This window comes from Melospiza melodia, chromosome 6 (assembly GCF_035770615.1).
Source record: "Melospiza melodia melodia isolate bMelMel2 chromosome 6, bMelMel2.pri, whole genome shotgun sequence".
Lineage (NCBI taxonomy): Eukaryota > Metazoa > Chordata > Aves > Passeriformes > Passerellidae > Melospiza > Melospiza melodia.
Window position 1 is genome coordinate 70,155,511 of NC_086199.1, and position 24,691 is coordinate 70,180,201.

The 24,691-nt window shown below is 36.9% G+C and overlaps 1 protein-coding gene across 7 annotated transcripts in view; it reads left to right on the forward strand.

Moving 5' to 3' along the window:
- CKAP5 (cytoskeleton associated protein 5) overlaps nucleotides 1-24,691 on the forward strand; it is a 53,212-nt gene that overhangs the window by 13,227 nt on the left and 15,294 nt on the right. For 5 of the 7 annotated variants that reach the window (XM_063158954.1, XM_063158957.1, XM_063158958.1 and 2 more), the window contains exons 5-31: nucleotides 2,010-2,181; nucleotides 3,103-3,235; nucleotides 3,523-3,626; nucleotides 3,998-4,111; nucleotides 4,295-4,399; nucleotides 6,946-7,035; nucleotides 7,138-7,302; nucleotides 8,088-8,216; nucleotides 8,970-9,152; nucleotides 10,061-10,174; nucleotides 11,365-11,475; nucleotides 12,607-12,699; nucleotides 13,244-13,429; nucleotides 14,082-14,176; nucleotides 15,501-15,558; nucleotides 15,640-15,765; nucleotides 16,104-16,240; nucleotides 16,446-16,620; nucleotides 17,139-17,252; nucleotides 19,355-19,483; nucleotides 20,066-20,260; nucleotides 20,903-21,038; nucleotides 21,764-21,852; nucleotides 22,654-22,764; nucleotides 23,043-23,165; nucleotides 23,838-23,987; nucleotides 24,377-24,580. In XM_063158954.1, coding sequence (XP_063015024.1) covers nucleotides 2,010-2,181; nucleotides 3,103-3,235; nucleotides 3,523-3,626; nucleotides 3,998-4,111; nucleotides 4,295-4,399; nucleotides 6,946-7,035; nucleotides 7,138-7,302; nucleotides 8,088-8,216; nucleotides 8,970-9,152; nucleotides 10,061-10,174; nucleotides 11,365-11,475; nucleotides 12,607-12,699; nucleotides 13,244-13,429; nucleotides 14,082-14,176; nucleotides 15,501-15,558; nucleotides 15,640-15,765; nucleotides 16,104-16,240; nucleotides 16,446-16,620; nucleotides 17,139-17,252; nucleotides 19,355-19,483; nucleotides 20,066-20,260; nucleotides 20,903-21,038; nucleotides 21,764-21,852; nucleotides 22,654-22,764; nucleotides 23,043-23,165; nucleotides 23,838-23,987; nucleotides 24,377-24,580 — 3,541 coding nt within the window. The remainder of the gene's footprint in view (nucleotides 1-2,009; nucleotides 2,182-3,102; nucleotides 3,236-3,522; nucleotides 3,627-3,997; nucleotides 4,112-4,294; nucleotides 4,400-6,945; nucleotides 7,036-7,137; nucleotides 7,303-8,087; nucleotides 8,217-8,969; nucleotides 9,153-10,060; nucleotides 10,175-11,364; nucleotides 11,476-12,606; nucleotides 12,700-13,243; nucleotides 13,430-14,081; nucleotides 14,177-15,500; nucleotides 15,559-15,639; nucleotides 15,766-16,103; nucleotides 16,241-16,445; nucleotides 16,621-17,138; nucleotides 17,253-19,354; nucleotides 19,484-20,065; nucleotides 20,261-20,902; nucleotides 21,039-21,763; nucleotides 21,853-22,653; nucleotides 22,765-23,042; nucleotides 23,166-23,837; nucleotides 23,988-24,376; nucleotides 24,581-24,691) is intronic. The other 2 variants (XM_063158960.1, XM_063158961.1) reach the window with 1 other exon arrangement.

A 24,691-nucleotide genomic window follows, 5' to 3' on the forward strand; every position in this document is an offset into this window, starting at 1 on the left:
GGGTACACAGTGTGTATTTTTAGAAGAAAGGGAAAAAAAACCCAAGCTCATTGCACAGTAAGCTTCTATTGTCCATATAATAATTCCTTTATTGAAAAGGAGAGCTGCTAGTGCTTCCTAAAAATCAAATCAAATTTAGGATGATGTAGTAGGCTTCAGTATTAGATTATTTTTTGGTTCCACATGATGTTTGCTGCCATTGAGTGAAAAATACTGGGGTTTTATGAAATTCTTGTACTTGGTGTATATATAATTTACTGACCATTAGGGTTTTTTTTAAAGAAAACAGAAAATTTTGAAATTAATGGACAGAACACTTCTTTCTGAGTAAAGTAGCTCATGTGCAAACTGTGTGATATATGTGGAGAGTGCCTTATGTTATATGTCTTTTAGAGGACTTACTGAGGCATACATAGAGATGATCCTTGTTCAACTGATTTTTTTCAGGATTCAGTAATATCAAAATAAAGTTTGGGCTTAACACATTACCTATGCTTCTGCTAAGTGAAACTGCTGTCCTATATTAAAGAATGTGTTCTAGGTATTTTAATTTGCTTATCTAGTTAAATGTCCTTTTAACAGTGCAGTGTAGTTAGAAACCTGCATAACCTTCCTCAGTATCTTTCAACTAACTACTTCTGTAAAATGTGCCACATATGTTTTTTTTCTTTCTTGCAGTATTTTATTATCTTTGTGATGTTGAGATCAAATACGCTTATGCAGCCCTGTAGGCTTAAACTCCATCTTTCTGCTTCTGAGCTGTGTTGTTACTTAAATTTTTCTTATGCTTTGGTAGACTTTCTGCATTGATAACAAAATTTTTCTGTGTTGTACCTAGGTGGGTAGCTTGAATGCATTACTAGTTTAATTTCTGGTGTTTTCTGTCTTGTGCTAAGGTTTCTATTCTTTCTTGTTGTATAAATTAGATTATATGAATTGGATACAAATAGGTTTGCATAGGCATTTCTCCAAATATGCTCTCTTTTTAAGTCATGATAGAAAAATTGAATTATTGGGCAACTCATTGGTTCATATATTTAAATTGTGTTACTTTCAAGACCTGTTTTGAAGGTTTTTACACTGAGTGTTTTTTAAAATTGATGAGGAAATAAAATGATGTGCACTGGAATTTCTAGAAAGTGAGACATGTAGATTTTAGTCCTTGAGCAGCCTTTTTTGCTAACTTTTTATGTGGAACTTGAATTGGAGAGAACCATAAGAAAAAGTGTGATTGGTAGAAAGGTTAATTCAAAATTAAGAAGAAATCTTTCTGAATCAAAAAAAAAATATTGCTTTTGAGGTGATTTATATATGATACCTTAGTAACTACAGCAGTTAACTTTGCAATGCGTTTGAAAAGAAAGTTCTTGTGTTCTCATTCATCAGTGATTGAAATAGGAAGTTTTGTGTATTAAGTGCAGCAGCACATAGAATCTTCTGTCAAGGAAGGGTGGTTGGCTGAGGAAACTTGTTTTATGTGTTCCTTCAGTGGCACATATTTCAGCACATATGTTTTCTGTGAAGATGACCCAAGCTCACTATAATTATCTGGTCCAACAAGTGGGAAAGTGACTAATGCTTTTACTGCAGCTTGTTTCCAAGGATAGACAAAGGAGATTCTATTCTGATTTAAAAAAAAAAAAAACAAAGTAGGTCATACAAATTTTGGTCTAAGGACAACTTCTTTCTTGCTTCTCTTTTGTCTTTTTTCCCCCCTTGGCAAGGGAGCTGATTTAAACACTGGATTGGATTAAGTACTTTGAAGTAATTTGAGAGGCCTGATTTTGTAATTCCAAGCTGGGTGTGGAGGTTAATTTTGATAGGGCATATATTCTTTAAATTTTATGGCAGCATCTCAAAATAACATCTAGCATAATGGTTTGAGTAAATGACAAAATCGCTAAACATGCACTGGAACACTTTCATAAACTGTTTTTCGAAAAATGAGTTATTTGTGAATTGTTCCCTGTTCACGGACACTGATGCTATTCTGTGTGTTTCACTGTCAGTGAATTTGGTTCAAAGATAATCTCACTGAAGCCAATCATCAAAGTATTGCCAAAGCTTTTTGAATCTCGGGAAAAGGCTGTTCGAGACGAAGCCAAGCTCCTTGCTGTGGAAATTTACCGTTGGATAAGGGATGCTTTGAGACCTCCATTGCAGAACATAAATTCTGTTCAGGTAGGCAGGAAGTGTTTCTGTATCCAAAAATTTGATGCTCATCCTCCCTGATTCTGTGATGTTGGGCGTTCTTAAAGCCAAAATTGGAATGTATTTTTTAGCTTCATTTAACTTTACCCAAAATATTGGTCACTCCTAGTCATTTGTAAGGAAATCATAACAGAGTTTGGTTGCTCTGAACATACATGAAGTTGTGGGGTGCAGCTTCATATTGGAACTGAGGATAACAATTGAGCAGTAGAATGTAGCAGAATGGTTGACCTTACAAAAGACCTTTGCACTGAACATCTTCAAGTCAATAATTGTTATTCTCAGTTTTCTTTTTTTCTGAAGTTTTTTCCTCTGTGCATCCCTTCATACTTATTCTGAGGATGCTCAGGATGTGACTGTTTCCCTTCAGGAAGTGGTATTGAATTATGGTAGAATATTTCATCATTTTTAAACTTTACAAATTATGCATGTCCTTTCCTCCTACCCACTTGAGTTAATTATGTTCAGGTGAAAAGGAGTAGCTTGCTTTAAAAGGGCATGGTTAAAAAAAAACCAAACTGTTTCATCAAATGTAGCTCAGCATGTTTGTTTCATCTTAGTTTTACTGTATAATAATAGCATGGCTGTAAAGGAAAGCTTCCTTAATGCTCAGCCCTTTTTATTTCAAAGTCTGCAGAGGGGCCACACCATTCTGACTGTTCTACTATTTGTTCTTATGTAAATGCTTTTCAGTAATGTTCTCTTCTTTGACTAAGTTTATCCACAGACTTCTGAACAGTGAATGTGAAGTCACTCCTTTAGTGGCAGAAATAAGATAGTAGTGAAGTGTAGTGCTGTCTTGGCTTTGAAATGGGAAAACTGTAATGGCTTGCTTGTCTTGGGGTATGTCCATAATGTCTCTGATGTGATGATTCCTTTCCCTTTTGGCAGCTAAAAGAGCTGGAAGAAGAATGGATCAAAGTGTCATCAGCTGCTCCTAAGCAGACCAGGTTCCTGCGTTCCCAACAGGAGCTGAAAGCAAAATTTGAGCAACAGCAGGGACTTGGAGGAGATGCAGATGGAGGTAAACTATTTAAGCTATTGGCAAGTATGTAGTGTATAGTTGGTGAAGGAATGCATTAAATTCTAAAGAAGCTTTTACTCAAGCTGGTGCAAAATGTGGAGTGCACTACATAAGAAGAAAATGTGTCTGAGGCAGAAACTTTATATGAAAGAGTATATCTGTCTTTTGAAATAGCAAATTCACCACTGCTGATAGCACTTTCTAAGCAATGAGCCTTAGGTGTGGTGCTCTAAATATATAAATATTTTGTGTCACTCTGTTCATATATTTCTCTTTCCTGGTCGCAGGAGATGATGATGAGGAAGAGGCAGTACCACAAGTAGATGCATATGAGTTGCTTGAAGCTGTAGAAATTCTCTCCAAGCTTCCCAAAGACTTCTATGAGAAAATAGTAAGCATAAACTTAAATACTACCTGTTAATACTTTGTATAGCTGATGAGTCTTAAAACTTATGGGCAATTCTGCACTGTGTGCATTAGTGCCACGGGGATAATAACAAACTGGTGTTAATAACATGCAGGCTATCATAAATAAGTTTCAAAGTTGGACTTAGCAGCAAGAAAGCTGTAATTTTAGGGGGCTGAGGTATGTTCTGGGGAAGGACAGTATTTCATATTTCACTGCAGTTACTGATGCTGAACTGCAGGGAGACCTTGGTTTTCTCAGGATGGAATAAAGGTTTTTAATCTAAGGCCTGTAGTAAGTATGCTTCTCTGGAGCTGTTTCTATTTATAGATTAATGTAAATTATTTGCTTTACAGGAAGCAAAAAAATGGCAAGAAAGGAAAGAGGCACTAGAGGCTGTTGAACTGCTAGTGAAAAATCCCAAGCTGGAATCAGGAGACTATGCAGACTTGGTGAAAGCTCTCAAAAAGGTAGTAAATAAAACTCAGAGTGCACATATAATTTAATTTTCTATAATTTATTTGCATGATAGTTTAAAAGTTATAGTCAATATAGTACTCACAAGTAAAACAGTTGTGGAAATAACCCAATCTGTGGCCCACTGATTATTGTCAGAAATTCTTCCATTTCTCTCAAACTGGTTTTCTCTTCAGGTTGTTGGAAAGGATACAAATGTTATGTTAGTTGCTTTGGCTGCCAAATGCCTTGCTGGACTAGCTACAGGCCTCAGGAAGAAATTTGGACAGTATGCAGGCCATGTAAGTAAGAGTATGTACTTTTTTCCTGATTTTATTCATGCTGGACCTTTTTTCCCTTTCCTTTTTCCCTGTCAAGCCTTAGTATTTATCAAAGGTATTCTTTGTACAATTATGAATGCTTACCAACCCCTTAAAAGAGTAAGTATTGAAATACTTGCCTAGATCTTTGTATCTTAAGTTTGAAAGGACCTTTTTCATTCATATTCAGCAACATGAAACTTTGTTGCAATATAAATCTTCTGTACTAGGAAAATTGAATTGTTCTGCCATTAAATGAACTTTATTTACATTACCTTGTCCTAGAGATACCTCTACAGGACTGCATTTGTAGGCCACAGTGAAAAAAACAGTTTCTAAATCGGAGTTCTTCTTAGCACCTCCATGTTGTATGCTTTATGTTGGTTAAGTTTTTGAATGTTGGGGGAAGGTAGGTGGTGGGTGTTCTGTTTCCTTGTTGCCTGGGTTTTGTGGGGGTTTTTTTCTGCCTTAAATAGCAAAAAATTCTGAGATTTTTGGTACCAAAATGTTCTGCTGCTCCAGTTAAGTGCTGTTTGTTCACTCCTATGGTGCTCTTCTCTTACCAGTAGCTAATATCAGGGAATACAGGGAAGCTTAACCAGTATGTGGGAGCAAAGTTAATAAGTTGCAGTTCTCACTTGTTTCTCAAGCCTGCATCACTGTGTTCTTTAAGCTGCTCAGTCAATTTTTTTGTGTGATATGCAAGAGTAACAGAGTTAGAGAACTGATGTGCCTGGCTGCTGGTAGTGTTGTCTCTGAATTGGGAAGTTGCTGAATCTCAGTCCTCCAGAAACATTCAGGTCTCTTGAACTCTGAACAACAGTTTGGACAGTCACTTTCATTCTGAAAGCTGTCTGTAGTTACAAAAACCATTCTGGCATCTGTTTTATAGTTGATTTCTAAAGGTTAACCCTTACAGCTACAGACTCAGTGTTGAAAAAGCCAAGCTTCTAAAACAAGGGTGTAGCTCTATAGTTGCCAAGGAAATGGCATTGAGAAGAAATGACTTTTTCAGTAGTGTAATGGCAGCTCTGAATTGCATAATCTCAGTACTCATTTTAGCAGTTCACTTGATTTGTTTGCTGGATTTATTTATTTGTGAGGAAGATATAGACTTCTCCTGAGAGTGGGCATTGAAGTGTTAAAAAACACAGAATTGTTGCTAGAATTGTATAATTATAAAATCTGTTACTTAATTATAGGACTGCAATGCTAGTCTGCAGTCTGTGTTCCAACAGGAGAAGTGAAATCATGCATACAATCTCCTCACTGTAATTGAATACATGTATGCCACCTTCACCCCTGACTGCATTTGTACCCCTGGACTAATTTTTCTTCTTTCCCTCTCACATGGGCTATGATTTCTAACTTCCATGTTAAAAAATGCTCATTTTGCCTGTCAGTATTTTCTAAAACAGAGGCTTAATGATTTTAAATATCTCCTCCTTATGACTTTGTTCTCTGTGGGGGCAGGGATATCTAGTGCCTGCAGTAGCATGTATGATGGTCTTTGTGGTGCCGTCTGTATTATCTGCAGGTTTTTGAGTGTTGAAGGCTGTGAACTGGAAATTTGGAGGTTGCAGCCCAAGATACCACCTTGAGCCTAGGTCACAGTATGTCACAAGTGGTTGGGATCCCATAGTGAGCTTCAGAGTAGAAAGCAAATCTATTTTTTGTTATAAAGAGCATATAACTTTCTGTAAAGTATCTGACTGCTTCCAAAATATGAACTGTTATCTTTATGAAAGTCTTGAAAACAGCCTGCTTTCCACAGTTAAGATCAGCATGTTTCTGGCTCAGTGACAGAAGTCCTTACTCTTACAGAGCCCCTATAGACCTGTTCATATTACTGGCACATCTGCAGTGTAGTTATTTTTACTTTTTCCCCCCCCCCCTTGAATATTTTATTTGTTTGGTTTTTTTAGCCATGACTGTCTGAGCACCTAGACTAGGTAGGAATTGCTGTCAAATTTCAGTATGACATAGTTTACTGTCAGATGTGATTTTTCAAGGTGGTAGATCTGAAAAATATTGCTGCAGAGAGGATTCCAGTTGCTTTAGAATCTTGATCTTCTCAGCTGCAGATCAGATGAGGACTTCCTTAATGAGCCATACTTAGTGCTGTCAGAAAGCTGGGAAAGAGGGGCCAGGTTAAATTCCTTCTTGGATTCTTAGAATGCAACAGCACAGCACCCTTTATGTTGTGAAATCATTCATTTCCATTCTATTGCTCTGTATTCCAGTACAATTCCATAATATGGAATTATGTGAACTTTGAACTTGTAGGTCTGCCTTTTGTTTTGGAATTGTTTAAAAATCTATATTTGTTAATAGAGTGACTGGGATGAGTTTAATGTTGGAAAACTACAAGAGTAAACTGGTTTGGACTGCTGGTGTGTACTTCTGGAGGGGTACAGTGGAGAGGTTTGAATTACTGGCTTCTCTGCAAAGTAGCACGGGGTAGACTATCAGGCTTTCCAGTTATATTAGTGGAGAGGGATCTGACATTTTTGTTCCCTTTTCCATAGGTTGTTCCAACAATCCTGGAGAAATTCAAAGAGAAGAAGCCCCAGGTGGTGCAGGCGCTGCAGGAGGCCATTGATGCAATCTTTCTTACAGTAAGTAAGAGTGAAAATTTCCCCACTGTCTGAGAATTGGTCTTGAACTTTGATTTGCTTTTCTCTTTACTGAAAGAATGACTTTTTTATTCAACACTGTAGACCACATTGCAGAACATAAGTGAAGATATTTTGGCAGTCATGGACAACAAAAACCCAACAATTAAGCAACAAACATCCCTTTTCATTGCAAGAAGCTTCCGACACTGCACACCTTCTACTCTGCCAAAAAGCCTGTTAAAACCTTTCTGTGCTGCACTTCTCAAGGTAAAGCAGAAGGAATTGATACTTCTCTGGCATTGACTTGATCACTGTTGTTGTGAAGCCTTGGATTGTCTGGGGAGAAAGACCTGAAAGTAGCACAGACACCAAAGAGTTCTTGTGTGCTATGTAGCCCTCAGAGTCAGTTTTGGCTGATGTCCAACTTGAAGGTGACTGTCATTCAGGGGAACAATTTGGTTTCCTTTATCTTTGCTTTTTTGAAGCTGTAGACTCACTATGTTTGTAGTAGATTTGGGCAGTGATTTACAACTATTATCCCAGACACTGTCACTTGCATTTTGCACACATCTCTAAGCTTTTGTTGGAATGCTGTTGTTTCCTATGAATAAAAGAACAGCCATCATTGAGTTATACACAGCAGTGGCACTAGAGCATTTATCAATGTAAATTATAATGATATATACTTTTTTCTTATTGCAAACAGTCCTTTCCTTGATATAAGCAATATGCCTGGCTTTAAAAATTGAGATTATGACAAGATTACAGAACTTTAAGCTCTTTATGAACTTTCATGCTGTTTAAAGCATGAATGTTCAACCTCTTCCTGTGGGGAAAAAAACAAAGATGAGAAAATGGCTGTATCTGAGAAAAAGTAAACTTGGTCAATACATAGGAAAACAGAAGTGTAAAACAACCTTTTTCTTTATGCAGTGGAATATCAAGGATTGCTCTGTAGTAGATTTAGATTCTAAATAAGGAGAGGGGATTTGTATAGAATATGTTCAGACATGAGCCACAAATCACATGATATAAATTGTCTTTCTCTGTAGCATATCAATGATTCTGCACCTGAAGTAAGAGATGCTGGGTTTGAAGCATTAGGCACTGCCTTGAAAGTAGCTGGAGAGAAAGCTGTGAATCCATTTCTAGCAGATGTGGACAAACTAAAACTTGATCGGGTGAGTATTGTTATAAATGTTGTAAAAAAGGCTTCATTTATGCATTTAAGATGCATCTTAGGCTAGAGAAGGTGAACAATGATGCTTTAGCCTAGTTAATTTCAGCACAGATTTTTGGATATGTATTTTTTACTTAAGTATTACTGATGTTGCAGGGAATCTGAAAATCTCTTGATTCTTACATAAAGTATCTGGCTGTACTATCTGTGAGGTGGGATGTGAGATTTAGTTGTGGTTTTGGTTGGTGGTAATATGGAGAGTTTTTTTAACACTTCATTGTCTGAAACAAGCTTTTTGGTCACAACCATATGGTCTAATTTTGTATTACTAGATAGGATTTGGTATTAAAGACTTACTTCCCAACAACAAAGTTGTTATACTTTTGCATAAGCTGGCAGGTATGTTCACTGAATGAAGACTTTATAATTTGAGGTGCTCAGGCTTAGTCTTCGAGCATCTGTGAGTATCCCTAGGATGTCAATGTTTTCTTAGTATATAAATGCACTTCATTTTGAACTAGGAGAATTATTTTGGCAATACAGTGATGGTTGATGCCACTGACTGGTTAACCTTATTATTGAAGGAACACCAGATAACAAAGTCTTGGAAAGCAAACAACCTAAACTCTTCACATTTTTTCCATGGTAGTCAAGTTTGAGCCACTGCTGGCAAAGGGACACTGTGCATCCAATTTTTGTAGCTAAATAGCTTCTTTCTACCCCCACCTTTTTTTTTCCCCCATCTGCTTGGCAGATTAAAGAGTGTGCTGAAAAAGTAGAATTGGTTTATGGGAAAAAAGCAGGAGGAGCAGCTGAGAAAAAAGAAGGCAAGCCTATTACTGGAAAGACCACTGCTCTTCCAGGACCTGCAGGAGATAAAGAAACAAAAGATGCAGCAACCAAACCAGGACCACTGAAAAAAGCATCTGCAGCAAAGGTGAGAGGCTGTCTGACAATCAGCTGTCTGCAATTGCATCAAATAGATAGTTACTGCAGATCAGAGGTGGCCTGTTGAACATATGCCTCCAGTGAGCTATCACTGTCCTTTAACAGGAGTAGGTGAGCCTAACAGCAAAAGGAATCTGTGACTTTTGGGAATGTAATCAAATCTGTTTTTAATGATACAAACTGTCTTGTCACTTATGTCTTAATACCAGATTTTGATTTTAAAATAGTGGTAAAAGACTGGAGACATGCAGAGAAGCCTCAGATGTTGTAACATTGATGTGCTCTGTGATATAGTACTTGGCTGAAGTCAATATTTCTTGGAACTAGCAAGGTTACTAATTAAGTATCGGGTATTTTTTCAGCATAGTTTTTAGTTTGTTCCTTTGTCTATTCTGAAGTAATTTGAACTATTAGCCTGTATTTCTTTAATATTATTCTTTGGATTTTAAAAATTTATAGCAGTAGATGGTCTTTGTAACATGCTACTTAGTTCTTCAGGTGGGATACCTGTAAGTGAATCGAAGAATAGATAAAATTTTGAAATCTATTGGTACTCAGATAACCTGAGAAAGAGACACCAGTCACAAGTTTAGTATCTAACCAGTATCCATAGGAAAACAGAGATTAAGTAGTTATTTCCTGAACTTTCACAAATACATAATTCCTTCCTTTCTCATCTTCCATTGTCCTGTTATATTTTGTAAAACCTGTAGTCTAAAAGTAATATATAATTAAATGAGCTCTAATTTATCTCTGCCTGCAGTTCTTATGCTATCAGAGATATACATTTTTCTGACATTAGAATACAGAAATACAGTATAGGAAAGACAGCAGTTCATTTGATATGTGAGCTAGAGAGCTATTTGATCTTGGCTAACTTGTTCATTTACTTTCTAGCCTGGGGGCCCACCGAAGAAAGGCAAACCAGCTGCAGCTGCAGGTACAGGAGGTGCTGGGCCTAAAGGCAAGAAGGGTCCTGAGACCAAGGAAATCTTTGAGTCGGAGCTCTCTGTGAGTATTCTGCTATTCTCTAAAATACAAAGCCCTCTATAACCAAAGATTGCAGCTTTGGTTAGTCAGTTTTTCAGGTACTACAGAGTTTTTCATGGAGGTTGTTTTTGTTAGGAGAAGGGAAAGCAGTAGGTATAAATTGGTAACTGGTGAAATGGGACTTCGGTAAATACACCTGTTCTTCAGGCTGTTGTTGGCACCAGGTCATTTAAGACAGTAAGCAATAAATCATGCTTATACCCTTATATAACAGGGTATGTTTTTGTCCCTGAAGTAGGAAGAAATTTAAAAACCAGTGATACTTCATATGTAATTTAGGACACATGATTTGCTGAAGGAGTCAGGTATTAAAAGCCTGAGAATGTATTATTCTGGAGTTTTCATTGAAATCTGAAGTGAAATAAAGTAATAATTAAATGAACTAATATGTTTGTGCTGTTCATAGGAAGTTACATTTCAAAAGACTTACTGAATTCTGCATGTTAGCTGACCATCTTCTACCTACTTACCTGAGTTTACCCGGTTCCCAACCAAGAATCTGTGGCTCAAACAGTAAAAACAGCTATTAAAGCTTTGCTAGGTATATCTGCAGGTTTTTTGGACTGTCAATCCAAACTATAGTTATATTTGGAGTGTTGCTTACAGTGAATAATTTCTATTGTATATCCAGCTTATATTGTTAGTTATACAGTAGAAAATGAGAATACAGTTCCTGAAGGTGATGCAGACACCAGTGAAACAAGGGAAGTTTTTATCACTAAATAACTTTTATTTTCTGTTTTGCTAAAATGGAGACAAGACCTGTCTGCCCTCCTTAACTTCTGAATCGTTGTTGTCAGTGTTTATTCAGACTTGATCCAAATTTACCTTGCAAATTTTAGGTTACCTCTGCTTGATTCTTTAAGCAGATAGTTGATATTCAAGATTATTTTTGACTGTCTGCACAGTTTCTCATACTTTCCAGAGATTACTTTTCTGTTGCAGTGCAATTTTAGCAGCTTTCTAAACCCATAAGACCTCTAAACCACAATCCATACTAAAAATCTTTCAATCTACAACAGAACCCTTTTCCTGTTTTGTAAATGTACCACAGTACAAGGGTCAGTCCAGTATATTACCTGTCCTTAAGGTTGCTGCTCTCCTCTGAAGGGATCCATTGGAGTGTTAACTTTGTTCTGATCTGGCTGCAGATAGAAGTATGTGAAGAGAAAGCTGCTGCTGTCCTTCCAGCTTCTTGTATCCAGCAGTTGGACAGTGGTAACTGGAAAGAGAGGCTTGCCTGCATGGAGGAGTTTCAGAAGGTATGTTTGGAATAGTTGATAAGACAGGCAGTAAGGAAAGAGAAAATAAGTAATAATTTCTTCAGCTCTCTAGGCCTGATAAGTCTCCTGAAGTACTTACTAGTAGTAGTTGTATGTCAGCACTTCAGATGGATCAAGTATTAAACAATACTTGAAAAAGCCAAATGGCTTATATACTTTAAATTCCATGACAGTGGTGGAGTAAGTATTTTACCTTAATGTAGACAGTTGTGCTTTTGTCAAAAATAGTTGTATTTTGATTGAGGATACTTAGAGGTATTTTTAAAACTCCAAGTAATTGTAAAGCTTGGTCTCAAAGGTAGCTAGATTTAAACAAAAGGTTTTGCAACAACTAAGACAGATTTATTGCAAAGAAGTTCCTGCTGTGTGTGTGTTATGCAGCAATTGATTATAATCAACTATTTGCCAGTTGAAATTTGTATGTTTAGAGGCTTATACAGTGCTAGCAGTCTTCACAGCTAGTGGAAAGTGCTTCGTGTAGTCACTGACAAAAAAAGCTTCAACTGAAGATGTACAGGTAGTTCATACTGTGACACCAGTACAGTAATGACTGAGCTTTTAGTATTTAAATGGGAAAAGTGACAAACTTCATTTGGGAAATGGTGACTGGCTGCATTGAAATGCTGTTGCAGAAGCCTGCTTTATTAAAATGTTGTCATTTCAATTGAATGATTAACAGCTAAACTCCAGTAATTTAGATCATATTCAGGATTAATCTCTGCTGTGTAGTCAACATTCCAACATGAAAGCTGCATAATATACTTCATCTTAATAACAAAAGCAGCTTTTTGAGGGGCAGTTAGGCTGTTCCTGGATTTTGTTTGTTTGTTTTAAATTAAGTGTTAAATTCCTAGGGTTGGAATGGCCAATAGTGATTGTTAAGGATATTTGTTAAAGAACATTAAAGGAGTAGTGATGTGGATATATAGGTTAAATGTTGGTTCAGTACCTTAGACTCCTTGTAAAAATTGCTCTTCAGGTAAGTTATTGTGGTGAGACTTTCTCTAATTTATTTCAGTATTAAGAAAATACTTCGAGGACAGTTAAGAACTTCTGTTTGAGTTTTGTATAATTTGTGACCCACTGGCTAACTTAATGTTTACCTTTTAGGCTGTTGAGCTTATGGAAAGAAGTGAAATGCCTTGCCAAGCCCTAGTAAGAATGCTGGCCAAGAAGCCTGGCTGGAAGGAAACAAATTTTCAGGTAATGTATTATCCTTGAGTAACTAAATAACCCATTTTTGTTAATGTAAAGCAGTTTCCAGCTAAAAGGCTGTAAGTGTATATGTCACTGTGGCCACAGTTCTGTCTGTAATCAGTGAGTAAATAAACTCTCAAATTGGATTTTATTTCTGTTGAGCAATGAGACTCTGGATGTCATCTAAGGTATCTAAAGGTTGTCTTTAGATGTATATGTATACATGTGCATTTATATAAGTTCTAAAAGTAGATAATGGCAGCCCAGTATTAATCGTTGTGTGTATATATATAATAGTTTGTATTTGTGTGTGTACACAGTTTTTGTGTATAGTCACATAAAACACCTGTGTGTGTACAAAATATCTGTGTGCATAAATACTTCTAGATATTCAAATGTGTGTATATATATGCAAATACAAATTTTGTCCATATGTTAGTATTTACCCACCTATAATTCTTATATGTATCTATAGATATATAGATTGAGAAAAATTAGTCTAAAATACACAAACACATGAGTAACTTTATTGCTGTTTTGGACATTGCAGGTGATGCAGATGAAACTGCATATAGTTGCATTAATTGCACAGAAAGGAAACTTCTCCAAAACTTCAGCACAGGTTGTGCTGGATGGTCTTGTAGACAAGGTTGGTGATGTGAAATGTGGAACTAATGCAAAAGAGGCCATGACAGCAATAGCAGAAGCGTGTCAGTTGCCATGGACTGCTGAGCAGGTGAGTGAGCAGCAAAGGTATTCTTTCAGTAAATAAAATCTGAAATAATATGTAGGGTGTCCTTTCAGTCTGAGGAGTAAATCCCAAATCTTTGATTTTTCTCTGTTGCATGAAAGTGATCTGTTTGCTTTCAAGATGCTTCCTGAGGCAGAAGTTAAATATATATTCCTCTAAAGCTGAAAATAGAAACATAGGATGGTTTGAGTTGGAAGGGGCCTTAAAGACCATCTAGGTCCTCCCCCTACACCCTAGGCAGCTGTACCTTCTGCTAGACCAAAGCCCCATCCAGCCTGGCCTTGAACATTTCCAGGAGTGGGACAGCCACAACTCCTCTTTCAGTTCAGACCTTTTGCTCTTTGTCCAACCACTATATGCACTAATGAATAATTATCTAATGCTTTTTTTAAAAAGCAGGTATGAATCCATAATAAAGGTGTCTCTAGCTGCCTCTAAGTACTTCAGGAACTTCTGGTTCACTTCAGTTCCAGTTCTATCCTGCTATAGTGACACAGTTGCTTTTTCCTTTTCTGTTACCTCAGCGTTTTCTGTTCACTTGCCCTGTGTTTTTTGCAGGTGTCTTCACTTATTTATTACAGTGCTTTGTCACCTGGTTTGCCAGTGCAAGTTTACACTTAACTCTCTTCTATTCCAGGTTGTGGCTACGGCTTTCTCTCAGAAGAATCCTAAAAACCAGTCAGAAACTTTGAACTGGCTTTCAAATGCAATTAAAGAGTTTGGCTTTTCTGGGTAAGTCTTTTAAGTAAATTGCTAAGAGAAACTTGAATGAAAATGTTTCTAATCTGGGACTAAGGTTCTGTTCATCTGAACTCTAGTTCCTTAAGCTCTGATGTTAGCCATGTTCTTGTAGCTTTTAAGTATATAATCAAGTATTGGCATTACTAGTTCAATAGGATGTGATTACACTACTAGCTACTTTACTCATTCCTTGATCTTCTCTGAAGAGCACTTACAGGTGTGGGGTGGGCACAGAGCTGTGGTATTGCATGCCTGTTATACTCCTGCTTGGATACACTTGCACCCAGGTGGACCATTATACATTTTATAGTGGAAAAGAAAAAAACACAACAACTGAATCTGACAACCTACAGAAGAGTACATAATCAGCATGCCTGTTAATCTCCTTGGGAGACATTTTGAGGTTGATTACAGTTGAATAAAGTTTTAGCCAACAAAATAGCTGTTATTATATCTGGCATTGTGAGTGTGAGAAATTATTTCTTCATCAGATCCAGGGATAGCATGCCTTAATTTTTAATCACTAGTCTTTTAACTGAATGTGGTCAATAGAGTTTAGTCGTGAAGAAAAAAAATCTCTAAGCAAGGAAAACTTCATATATCATTTTATTTGACTACTTGGGCAGTTACAGTGCCTGTCTTGAGATATTTTGTGGCTTTTAAATGGATAGTGATGTTGATTAAGTCTGGGAAATAACCTCTTCTTTAGTAAATTCCACCAAAAATACATATTTGCAGCATGGAATGTGTATAGATGTGTTACTAGGACAGCAGTATTTGAGGCTGCAGAGATAATATAGAAGATTCAGGAATTTAAACCTTCCTTTATTTCTCTTGTAAATATTCTTTTGAAAAATGTGCCTTTTTCTGGAAGATTATGAGACTAACAAAATAAAAAAAGATCCACCACAACAGTAATACACCCTCACCTTTATTGTATAGTCATGTTTCAGGTACTTAAGATGTTTCTTGATTCATTCCTCAATATTTCAGTCCTAGCAGTCATGTGGATTATGTACCTTAAGAAAGTTTCCAGCTGTGATAATAGTAGGCTTTTGTATAAATTGTTTACTGATTGATTTTCACAGTAGGCTATTCTCCAAACTGGTCTTTCAGTAGTTATTTAAGCAGCTGCTATCTGCACTGGCACTGTACCTGTGATGCTGTTTTGTGAGTGATCATGTCTTCTGTATCTAAGTTAGCTGTGTAAATCTGTCTAGGTGTATCTTTTTAATTAACATACTGTGATGATTTTGTTTGTTGGTGCCGTTTCCTGTGTTGTGTTTTATTTATGGGAGACATCTTCTTTCCACAGATTGAATGTCAAAGCTTTCATCAGTAATGTGAAGACAGCTCTTGCTGCAACCAACCCAGTGAGTAAATTTAGAATCTTAATCCTGAATTATTATCAGACCCTAATTTGAAGACTAAGTGCCTTTTCCTCTTTCTGGCAGGCTGTGAGGACTTCTGCCATTACGCTGCTGGGAGTAATGTATCTTTATGTAGGCCCTTCTCTGCGAATGTTTTTTGAAGATGAGAAGCCAGCCCTTCTCTCCCAGATAGATGCAGAATTTGAAAAGGTATGAAGTGGAGCTCTCTTGCTACCAAGTGTCATTAAAGCTACTTTGAAACTTCAGTAGCTGGAGTTTGTAGCAATTTTGTGGTCTAACCCTTGGGCCTGTAGTTGAACCAGGTTTATATGACAGTGCACAAAGGCTGCAAATTCATTATGTGTAGCTATCTCAATAGCCATTTTTTTCATTATGAACTTTAAAAGTTCCTGGGTTTGTTTGAGTAGTATAATGGTTTAGAAGTCTGCTGTCCCGATCCAGTGCATTCATATCATACAAGTGGTTTTATTTTTAATGTCAAATGAAAAATTGTAAAATTGTTCTTTCTGATTTTGTGTTGCTTGCAGATGCAAGGACAGACAGCACCAGCTCCAACTCGTGGCATTTCCAGGCACAGTGTGGGAGGTGGGGATGATGGTGAAGAAGAAGAACAGGAGGAGGTTGGGAATGATGTTGTGGATCTCTTGCCAAGAACAGATATTGGGTAGGTTTGTATTCTAGCACCTGAATAGCCTGATAGTCAAATAAATCTGAATAGTCAAATAAAATGAATTCTAGCACTGCCACTGCAATTCAAAGCTTTGCATTTATAACTCCTTTCTAAGCAGAAATCTATGATGTTAAAGGACTCAAATACTAATAGTGCTATCACTAAGTAAATGGGCACTTTCCCTGTTCTTCTCTTGCAGTGATAAGATCACAGCAGAACTAGTGTCTAAGATTGGGGATAAAAATTGGAAAATCAGAAAGGAAGGTCTAGATGAAGTGACAAGCATAATAAATGAAGCAAAGTTCATACAGCCAAACATAGGAGAACTTCCAGCTGCTCTGAAGGGTCGTCTCAATGACTCCAATAAAATCTTGGTATGTTTTTCAAAGTCCTGTTTCAGATGTTTCCAGCTCAAATCTTAAGGTAGTCATGATTTCTGAACCCTGATTATTTCTATGTGGTCTCTTTCAATGTCATTAGATCAACAGTTGGAAAATAGTGAGCTGTGTGTTTCCAAATAATTTATTCCCCTATTTTAATAAATATTTGCCTTTTTCATTTAAAAATGCTTCAAAAGAAAGGAAAAACTACCTTTACTCTGAATGTAATAAAAGGAAATCTTAAAAGAATTTGACTCATTGCTTCATTTGTGAAGCAAAAGTGAATTGTCCCTTGTTTGAAAATATTTTTACTTGAAATTTAATTTGTTCAGAATATGGGAGTATTTCTTGTTTTTTTGATGTGATGAATTTGAAGGCTGGTTTCATTGAGCAGGCATTCTAAAGTAAAAGCTTAATATATAGCAGCATCTCTTTTCCATGTGTAACTGGGAGTTTTTGCACAAATGCTTGTAATACTGTTTTAAATAAGCCTTTTTTTTCCTTATGTGCAGGTGCAACAAACACTGAGCATTCTTCAGCAACTAGCAACAGCAATGGGCCCCAATATCAAACAGTATGTGAAAAATTTGGGGATTCCTGTCATTACAGTCCTAGGAGATAGTAAGGTAGGACAGATGTCAAGATCTCTTTGCTTTTTGTGTATCTAAGCTATGCCTGAAAGGTGGTTGGTAGTTAAAACTTCCTTGGAAGCTTACCAGTTTTTTTTTAAAAAGTTATTGCCTGAATGGCAATTTAAAATTCAAATATAAATATGTGCCTGAATGTATATTCAGGTGTATTTCCTCCTTGTAACTAAACCCAGTGAAACAATCTGGCTTTTAATTTAATGTGGTAACTATATGCATATTTCTGCTGCTGAAAGTACAGTATTTTAGACACTGAACAAGATTTGCTTGGTAAAGTTTCTTGTAGAATTTTTAGTGTATCACTGGATTACACTATACATTGTTGTTGTCTTTGCCACTGTGTAGAGACCCTTGGAACTGTAGGTAGACAGAGGACATTCCCAACTGGCACGGAAGCTTGTGTAAATAACATCAGTGTTGAATTTGACAGGATACTGTGTCAAAATAAAGCCTAGGACCATGGGAAAGTGCTATTTGAAGCAATGGGTAAAAAGGCTTGGGAAGGTGCCAATATCTTGTGCCAGAAGTCATAAGCAATTATCAAAGATGGCATACTTCAGCTGTCTCTGCTTGGAATATGAGTTGGAAAAAGAGCAGAAGCTGGATCTACCTGTCCCAAACAGAGGAAAGATTTGGACTGGTTCTAGGGCTAGATAAAAATCTCCTGGTTAAAACTGATATCTCTTTAAAAGTCTTCAAGATCTGAGATCTTATATGACTGTTAAATTCTTTAAACTCACCAATTATCCTGAGGTAACAGCAAGCTCCTTTTGTAGAGTCACCAAACTTTTTAGGTTTGAAGGGAACTCTACAGACCATCTATTCCAACCTCACTGCCATAGGGACACTTTCCACTAGACTAGGTTGCTCAGAGCCCCAGACTGGGAGGAGAGTTGCAAGTATGTCATTTAAGGGTAAGACCAACTGTGATTAACTGACACTGTTACTAAAATGTATAATACTGACGTAACTTGTAAGCACTGTAATACTGACAGAAAATTGTATGCTCCTTTGAACACTCTTACAGTGCTGATTTTTTTTAAGTACTTCAAGTGCAAGATTTAACTAGTTTATTAAATTTGTCAAGCTTTTGAAGATGAGGATGGTCCATTTTGGGTCCTACTTCAGTGTGTTTGTAGTGGACTCACTGAGTAATTGAGGAGAGTAATCTGCTTGAAGCATGAGTGAAGACAAGTTAAATTTGGGTGATAAGAACCAAGGCCTTGTCAGAGAGGCTGATGACCATATGTTTATCTGCAGCACATGATTTGTTTGTTTTCCTCAATGAGATAGAAGATGGGAGAAGTTGGTAAAGCAAGGATGCTGACTTCTTGTTTACATATATGCTTGGATGTTACTTCTGCATTTAATATGGTTCATACTTTACTAAAAGAGTCTACTACATTATTAGCTTTCCTCAGAAATTCAGCCTGCAGGAGAAGGTCATATGTATAAAGTCATGTCTAGACTGATAACATTTTAAAGAACCATGGTTGTTAAATATTCCATCTGGCTTCTCATAACTTCATATAGCTGCTTCAAAAAAGGGTGCTGTTCTAAATTTTGCTTGGAAAAATCAAGATGGAAATTGGTAGGAATTAGAGGGTTCCCTCATTCTTGATTTTGCTCATGTGTATCCTAAATAGGAGTGCCCTAATAGCAGGCTCCATAATCCATTTGTCTTGATTTATGAATGTGCAGCCTATTTAAGTGCTATATAAGTCACTAACACTATTTTTTAGCTTCTTTAAGAGTTGCTCTCAGAATTGTCATCAATGAATGGTAGCATGTAAAAGTAATTTTAGAGATACCCTTTCACCCTCTTTATTAAACTTATTTTTTTAGGAATTATGGTAGATGGGTATAATGTCTGATTTAGAGATTACTACAGCTGATAAAATCAATAAAATGAAATTCTTCTGAATCTTAGACTTCTTAAGCTGCAAATAAAAAAAGAGATTTCAAAGCCTGTGGTGTGGAAGCTTTTTTACTTTCATGGGAAGGAAGACTATTGCTTCTTCTGTCCTAATCTTCTGACCCCTCTTTAGGTTGATTCTTTTTAAATCTTGTTCTTGCTACAGAATAACGTTCGTGCTGCTGCACTGGCAACTGTGAATGCCTGGGCTGAACAAACTGGCATGAAAGAGTGGTTGGAAGGGGAAGACCTGTCAGAAGAGCTCAAAAAAGAAAATCCTTTCCTAAGACAAGAGGTAGGCTTCTGTCAAGTAAACTTCTTATGTGTGTCAAATCAAAATAACCTTATGTGCTATGGACTCTTTATCTATGCAGACTGAAATGACCCAATGCTACCATTATATGGGAAAAGAAGTAGCTGTGTATTTGTTCTGACATAAAATTGTTAAACCTTGAAAGGCTAATAATAAGCTTTCTTCCTGCATAATAGCTGTCATTTAGACTTCAGTGCCTCTAAAATGAAACTTCTGTCATTTTTGATTAGCGTTTTAAGAGCTAGTGTGTTGTCCCTTAAATTCACCATGGAACAGAACTGGAGACATTAAAAAGAATGACTGAAATTCTAGTCCTTTCAAAAGGAAGAAACAGCCTGCAAAAAGACCAGGCTTCAAGTTCTGAGATAGTTGTGTTAACATGCTGTACTTAAATTAATTTTTATATTTGCTGATATGAAAATTGATGTTGTTGAAGAGCATTTGTCTGAAAAATGTTTGAGTAGAATGTAATGGTATGTGAGGGACTACTATTCAGACTCTCGTGCCTTGACACAGCACTGTGAACACTTCTTTAAAAGCTTTTCTTTTAAAACTTTCTTTCAGCTTCTTGGCTGGCTGGCTGAGAAGTTGCCTGCCCTCCGTTCTGTTCCTTCTGACCTACTCTTGTGTGTGCCTCACCTGTACTCCTGCCTTGAAGATCGAAATGGGGATGTGCGCAAAAAGGCACAGGATGCCCTGCCCTTCTTCATGATGCATCTGGGCTTTGAGAAGATGGCAAAAGCCACTGGCAAGCTGAAGGTACTTCTGTTACAAAGATTAGATCATGTGATCCTGAATGAGTGACTATTAAATCCTATTCACAGTCTCATGACATGCTGTCTTGAGTCATGTAAGCTTGTCTGCATTGACTATTTTCAGGGGAACTGAAAATAGTGTCAGGAGCTGTGAGCTAGAGATTTCTCTGCTTCAGAAATGATTACTGAAGCAGAGAAATTACAAGCTTATTACTTCAAGAGCTTGATATTTCACTCTGCTTTTCTTCTGAAAAAAAATTACTTGCAGATAGCTTCCATACCAGTTCCTGTCCCACTCCATGCTTTTCTACTCATACTTTAACATGTTTTCTAGCAGTTTGGTTTGGTTTGTGGACCCCTGAGTGGTGAGTAGGCACTCCACTGAAATCCAAAGACCACTCACCTAGAGTGAGTTTACACGTTTCCCATAGATCTTGCAGAAGAAACTTTAGGGAAAGATGTTTTAACTCAGAACAAAAGTATCTGAGAACGATGATGTTTTAAGGTGACCATTGTCCGAGATGCTTAACAGAGCATGGATTGTTTCAAACCAATTTTAGTGTTGTTGTCTGTAGCACGTATTGGAAAGATTAGTGATAGGCATTATTAAATTTATCACTCCTTTTTTGAACTTTTCGTTCTCTAGCCAACTTCCAAAGACCAGGTACTGGCCATGCTGGAGAAAGCCAAAGCCAACATGCCAGCCAAACCAGCTCCTCCTGCTAAAGCATCTTCCAGAGGGGTAGGAGGAGCAGCTCCAGCCAAATTCCAACCTGCATCAGGTAACTTCTCTGACATTTTGGGAAATGACTGAGAAAATGGTGGATTTTGAAGCTTTTTGACGTGCCAGAGGAATAAACATACTTAGCTGAAGAAGTATTCAGCCATAGTTAGGATTCTGGTCTTTCTTGCATTTGAATTAGCTTCCAATGTAGGAGGGTGTTTCCTTTCCACACGACCATCTGTCAGCTGCTGTTTGAAAACTTGAAAATATCTACTTGGTATTGAAGCTAAAACCAAGCTGGGCTAAAGGGGGAGATTTTTTCTAATTCTAATCTGATTTTAATATATTTTTTTTTAATGTTTTCACATTATTTTTTCTCTGGACTATTTCCTCAGTGTAGTTCACTGTGGGACAGCCAGAATGCTTCTGTGATGGGATTAGGGGACAAACGATTTGAGGAATCAAACTGCTGGGGCTAGCTTACTCAAGCCAGATTCAACTACAGCTCTAGACATTAGCCTGCACTGTATATATGTCTGCATTTTTAAATATTTTGAAAAAATGACAAATTGGCTGAGTACCATAATCTTAATTAGGAAATTAGGAAAACTTTGTATGCTAGCATGGAATTTAAGGGACTTCTTCAGTGAGTCTAAAAGCCTCAGACATATGTGTGTTAAGCATATTATATCCACAAACAGTTTTTCTTACGTCCTAAGAAGAGAAAACTGATAAACTAAAATGGGCTTCTAGATAACTTTAAGTGGTCTACTGTTTCTCCAGCATTTGCTGATGATTTGGGATCTAATACCATGGAATCTAAGCCTGATCTCAAAAAAGCCAAAGCAGGAGGACTCTCCTCTAAAACTAAGGTATGTTGATTGCCTTTTGTGTAAAATCAGTTTTATAAAGTTAGTAGCTGTGGTTTGTTAATGTGTTATTGGTAGAAGAGTGTAGTTCTTGATATGGACAACTTTTATTAAAAATCTTCATGTTTGTCTGAACTCTGAGATGACAGACATTCCCATATCACTTACCTGGTCACTGCTTTTGTCATTACCTATTTAATTCCTAAAGTCCGTCTTGTCAAAAATCAGTCTAATGAGAAACTCATTCTTTTAGAAATTTTCCTGGCCTCTTTGATTTTGTGCTATTGTGAATTCATTCTTACTATTCCAGGGCCATGAATGTTAATTTTGAACCCATGTATCAAAAGAAATTAACCTCTGCCTTACAGTATGAAGGGCAAGAAGTTCTCAGTCAAAGTGCAAAAAGGGAAGGAGTATGTTTAAAAATGTAATAATCTCAACTAATTACAGTCAATTTTTGGTTAGATTTTTCTGTTGTTTTGTAGTACAGTAATATTTTTTTTGCTGTTAATAATTAAGTTTGTCCTATGTATATAACTAAAAATAACCCGAAATGTTCTACAGTCCCATTGTCTGAAGTAGTGCTGTAACAAGAACATTTGATATAGGTCCATATTCATGGTAAGAATGAGCAGAACAATCCTTGAAGGATGTTGGAGGTCTGCTCAAGTCAGTGCAGTGTTCTGCCAGAACTCTGCTGGTAGAATTAAGACCTTTATTGTCAGACAGCTGTTTACTCTTAAGTTTCCATTCCAAACCTTCTAACACATGCTAAGCAAAGACTTTTCTATGGCTTATTTCCAGCAGTCAGATGTTAATAGCAGTATGTCCAAGGGTAATGCCTGCCTGTCCAAAGCTAATGCAAGCCTCAGCAAGGGCAGTTCAAGTCTGACAAAGAGCCAGTCTGTCAAACAGGTACCACGTTGGGTTTTAGGGATGTGTGTGGGTGACTAGCACACTGATTGAGAGTGATGTCTCATAATTCACAGGGTACTACTGTGCACACTGTCATGGGTGTTGCTTCCACAGCAGCTGAGCACACACTTCTAAACTTCTAATCAACATTTTTCTTTCAGCTTCTCTCTGCCTCTTGTACACATAGGGTGAGGGTGGCAAGTATCTAACACCTGCAGTTGCTGGGACTGAGGCATGTATATGGCTTGTGTTGCCTGCTAATACCTTGCTTCTTTCAGGTACAGGGAAAGAAGGTGCTAAGCAAGCCTAGTCTGAAGGAAGACGATGATAAATCAGGCCCTATTTTTATCATTGTCCCAAATGGGAAGGAACAGAGAATGAGAGAAGAGAAAGCTCTGAAGGTGAGAAAAATCAGAATGTGTTCACAAGTTTTGAAGTGGAGGCTTTTAACACTTTCTTTAGTTTTTAATTTAGAATTAAACATACTGTGACATGTGTTAGCCACTGTCCATCTCTTGGAGTCTGATTCTTGAGTTGAATTTCATACATCAGTAGTGGGCTTACTGTGGTATTTCTTTTCTGATTTTCAAATTTTGTGCATTTATACATTGTCATAAAAACCTAAGGACTTTTTACATTTTTCAAGTAGTGAAGTATCATTATGCTTAGTCAATTGTTTTCAGGTAGAATGTCAGAGTTCTAGGGTATGTTGCAAATGCTTTAATATACTGACTTTGAGCAGCCCCACTTAGCAATTTGTAGGGAACATTCTATTAGTGAAAATATGTGTGTTATTTATAACTTGCTAGTAAGTAGGCCTGTCTGGAGCTTAAAAACAATGAATTGAAGTGATAATTAGTAAGATAATAGCGTAAAGATAATCAGTCCATATGAAGAAAACTTGTCATGTAAAAAAAAAATTGAACAAACACCACTAATTTTTCATCACTTATTGGTAATAAGAAGGTTTTGAAAACAGATTCTAAAGCAGAATTAAAAGATGTTCAATCAGCAGCATCTATCAGGAAGAAAAGGTATTACTTGCTGTGAGTTCTAAATACTGCCTTTTACAGGTGTTAAAGTGGAATTTCACTACTCCCCGTGATGAATATATTGAACAGCTGAAAACTCAAATGTCCACTTGTGTTGCCAAGTGGCTACAGGATGAGATGTTTCATGCTGACTTCCAGCACCACAACAAAGCACTGTCTGTTATGATTGAGGTGAGTTTGGATCTGTGGTAGAAGATGAGGCTGACAGAATTACTCTCTGCTATGAAAGATACTACTTGAATTAAAATAAAATAGAAATTCTCTGAGGAGCTAGGGATCATTGTTCTGTGTAGTTGAAACCTAAACATATATAGAAATAATTTTCAGAGGTATGATGAAGTTGGTATTAATACTATTTCTCAGGAGAAGGGAAAATTTCCTCACCAGAGACTTCTCTTAGAATTTCAGAAAGGCATCTAAGTTAAAAGTGAGTATGTATTGTTCTAAGAATATACCAATAAATGTAGATTATCTTATCAGACATAGCTTATCTTATTTTCTTATTGAACAGTGTATATATGTGTTTCATTTATGTAACTTTTTTTTTAACTGCCTTCAAGCACTTGGAGAGTGAAAAAGATGGAGTCATCAGCTGCCTGGATTTGATCCTAAAATGGCTTACCCTGCGGTTCTTTGATACCAACACAAGTGTTTTGATGAAAGCACTTGAATACCTTAAATTGCTTTTCAATTTGCTGAGTCAAGAAGAGTATCACCTCACCGAAAATGAGGCATCCTCTTTCATCCCATATCTTATCCTAAAGGTACGATTCGTTTTACAGAATCTAATGTTATTTTTCATGAGGATTATGGCAGAATACCATCAAGCATTGCAATATGGTAATTTTAAATATATTGCGAATGGAGTGAAGTCC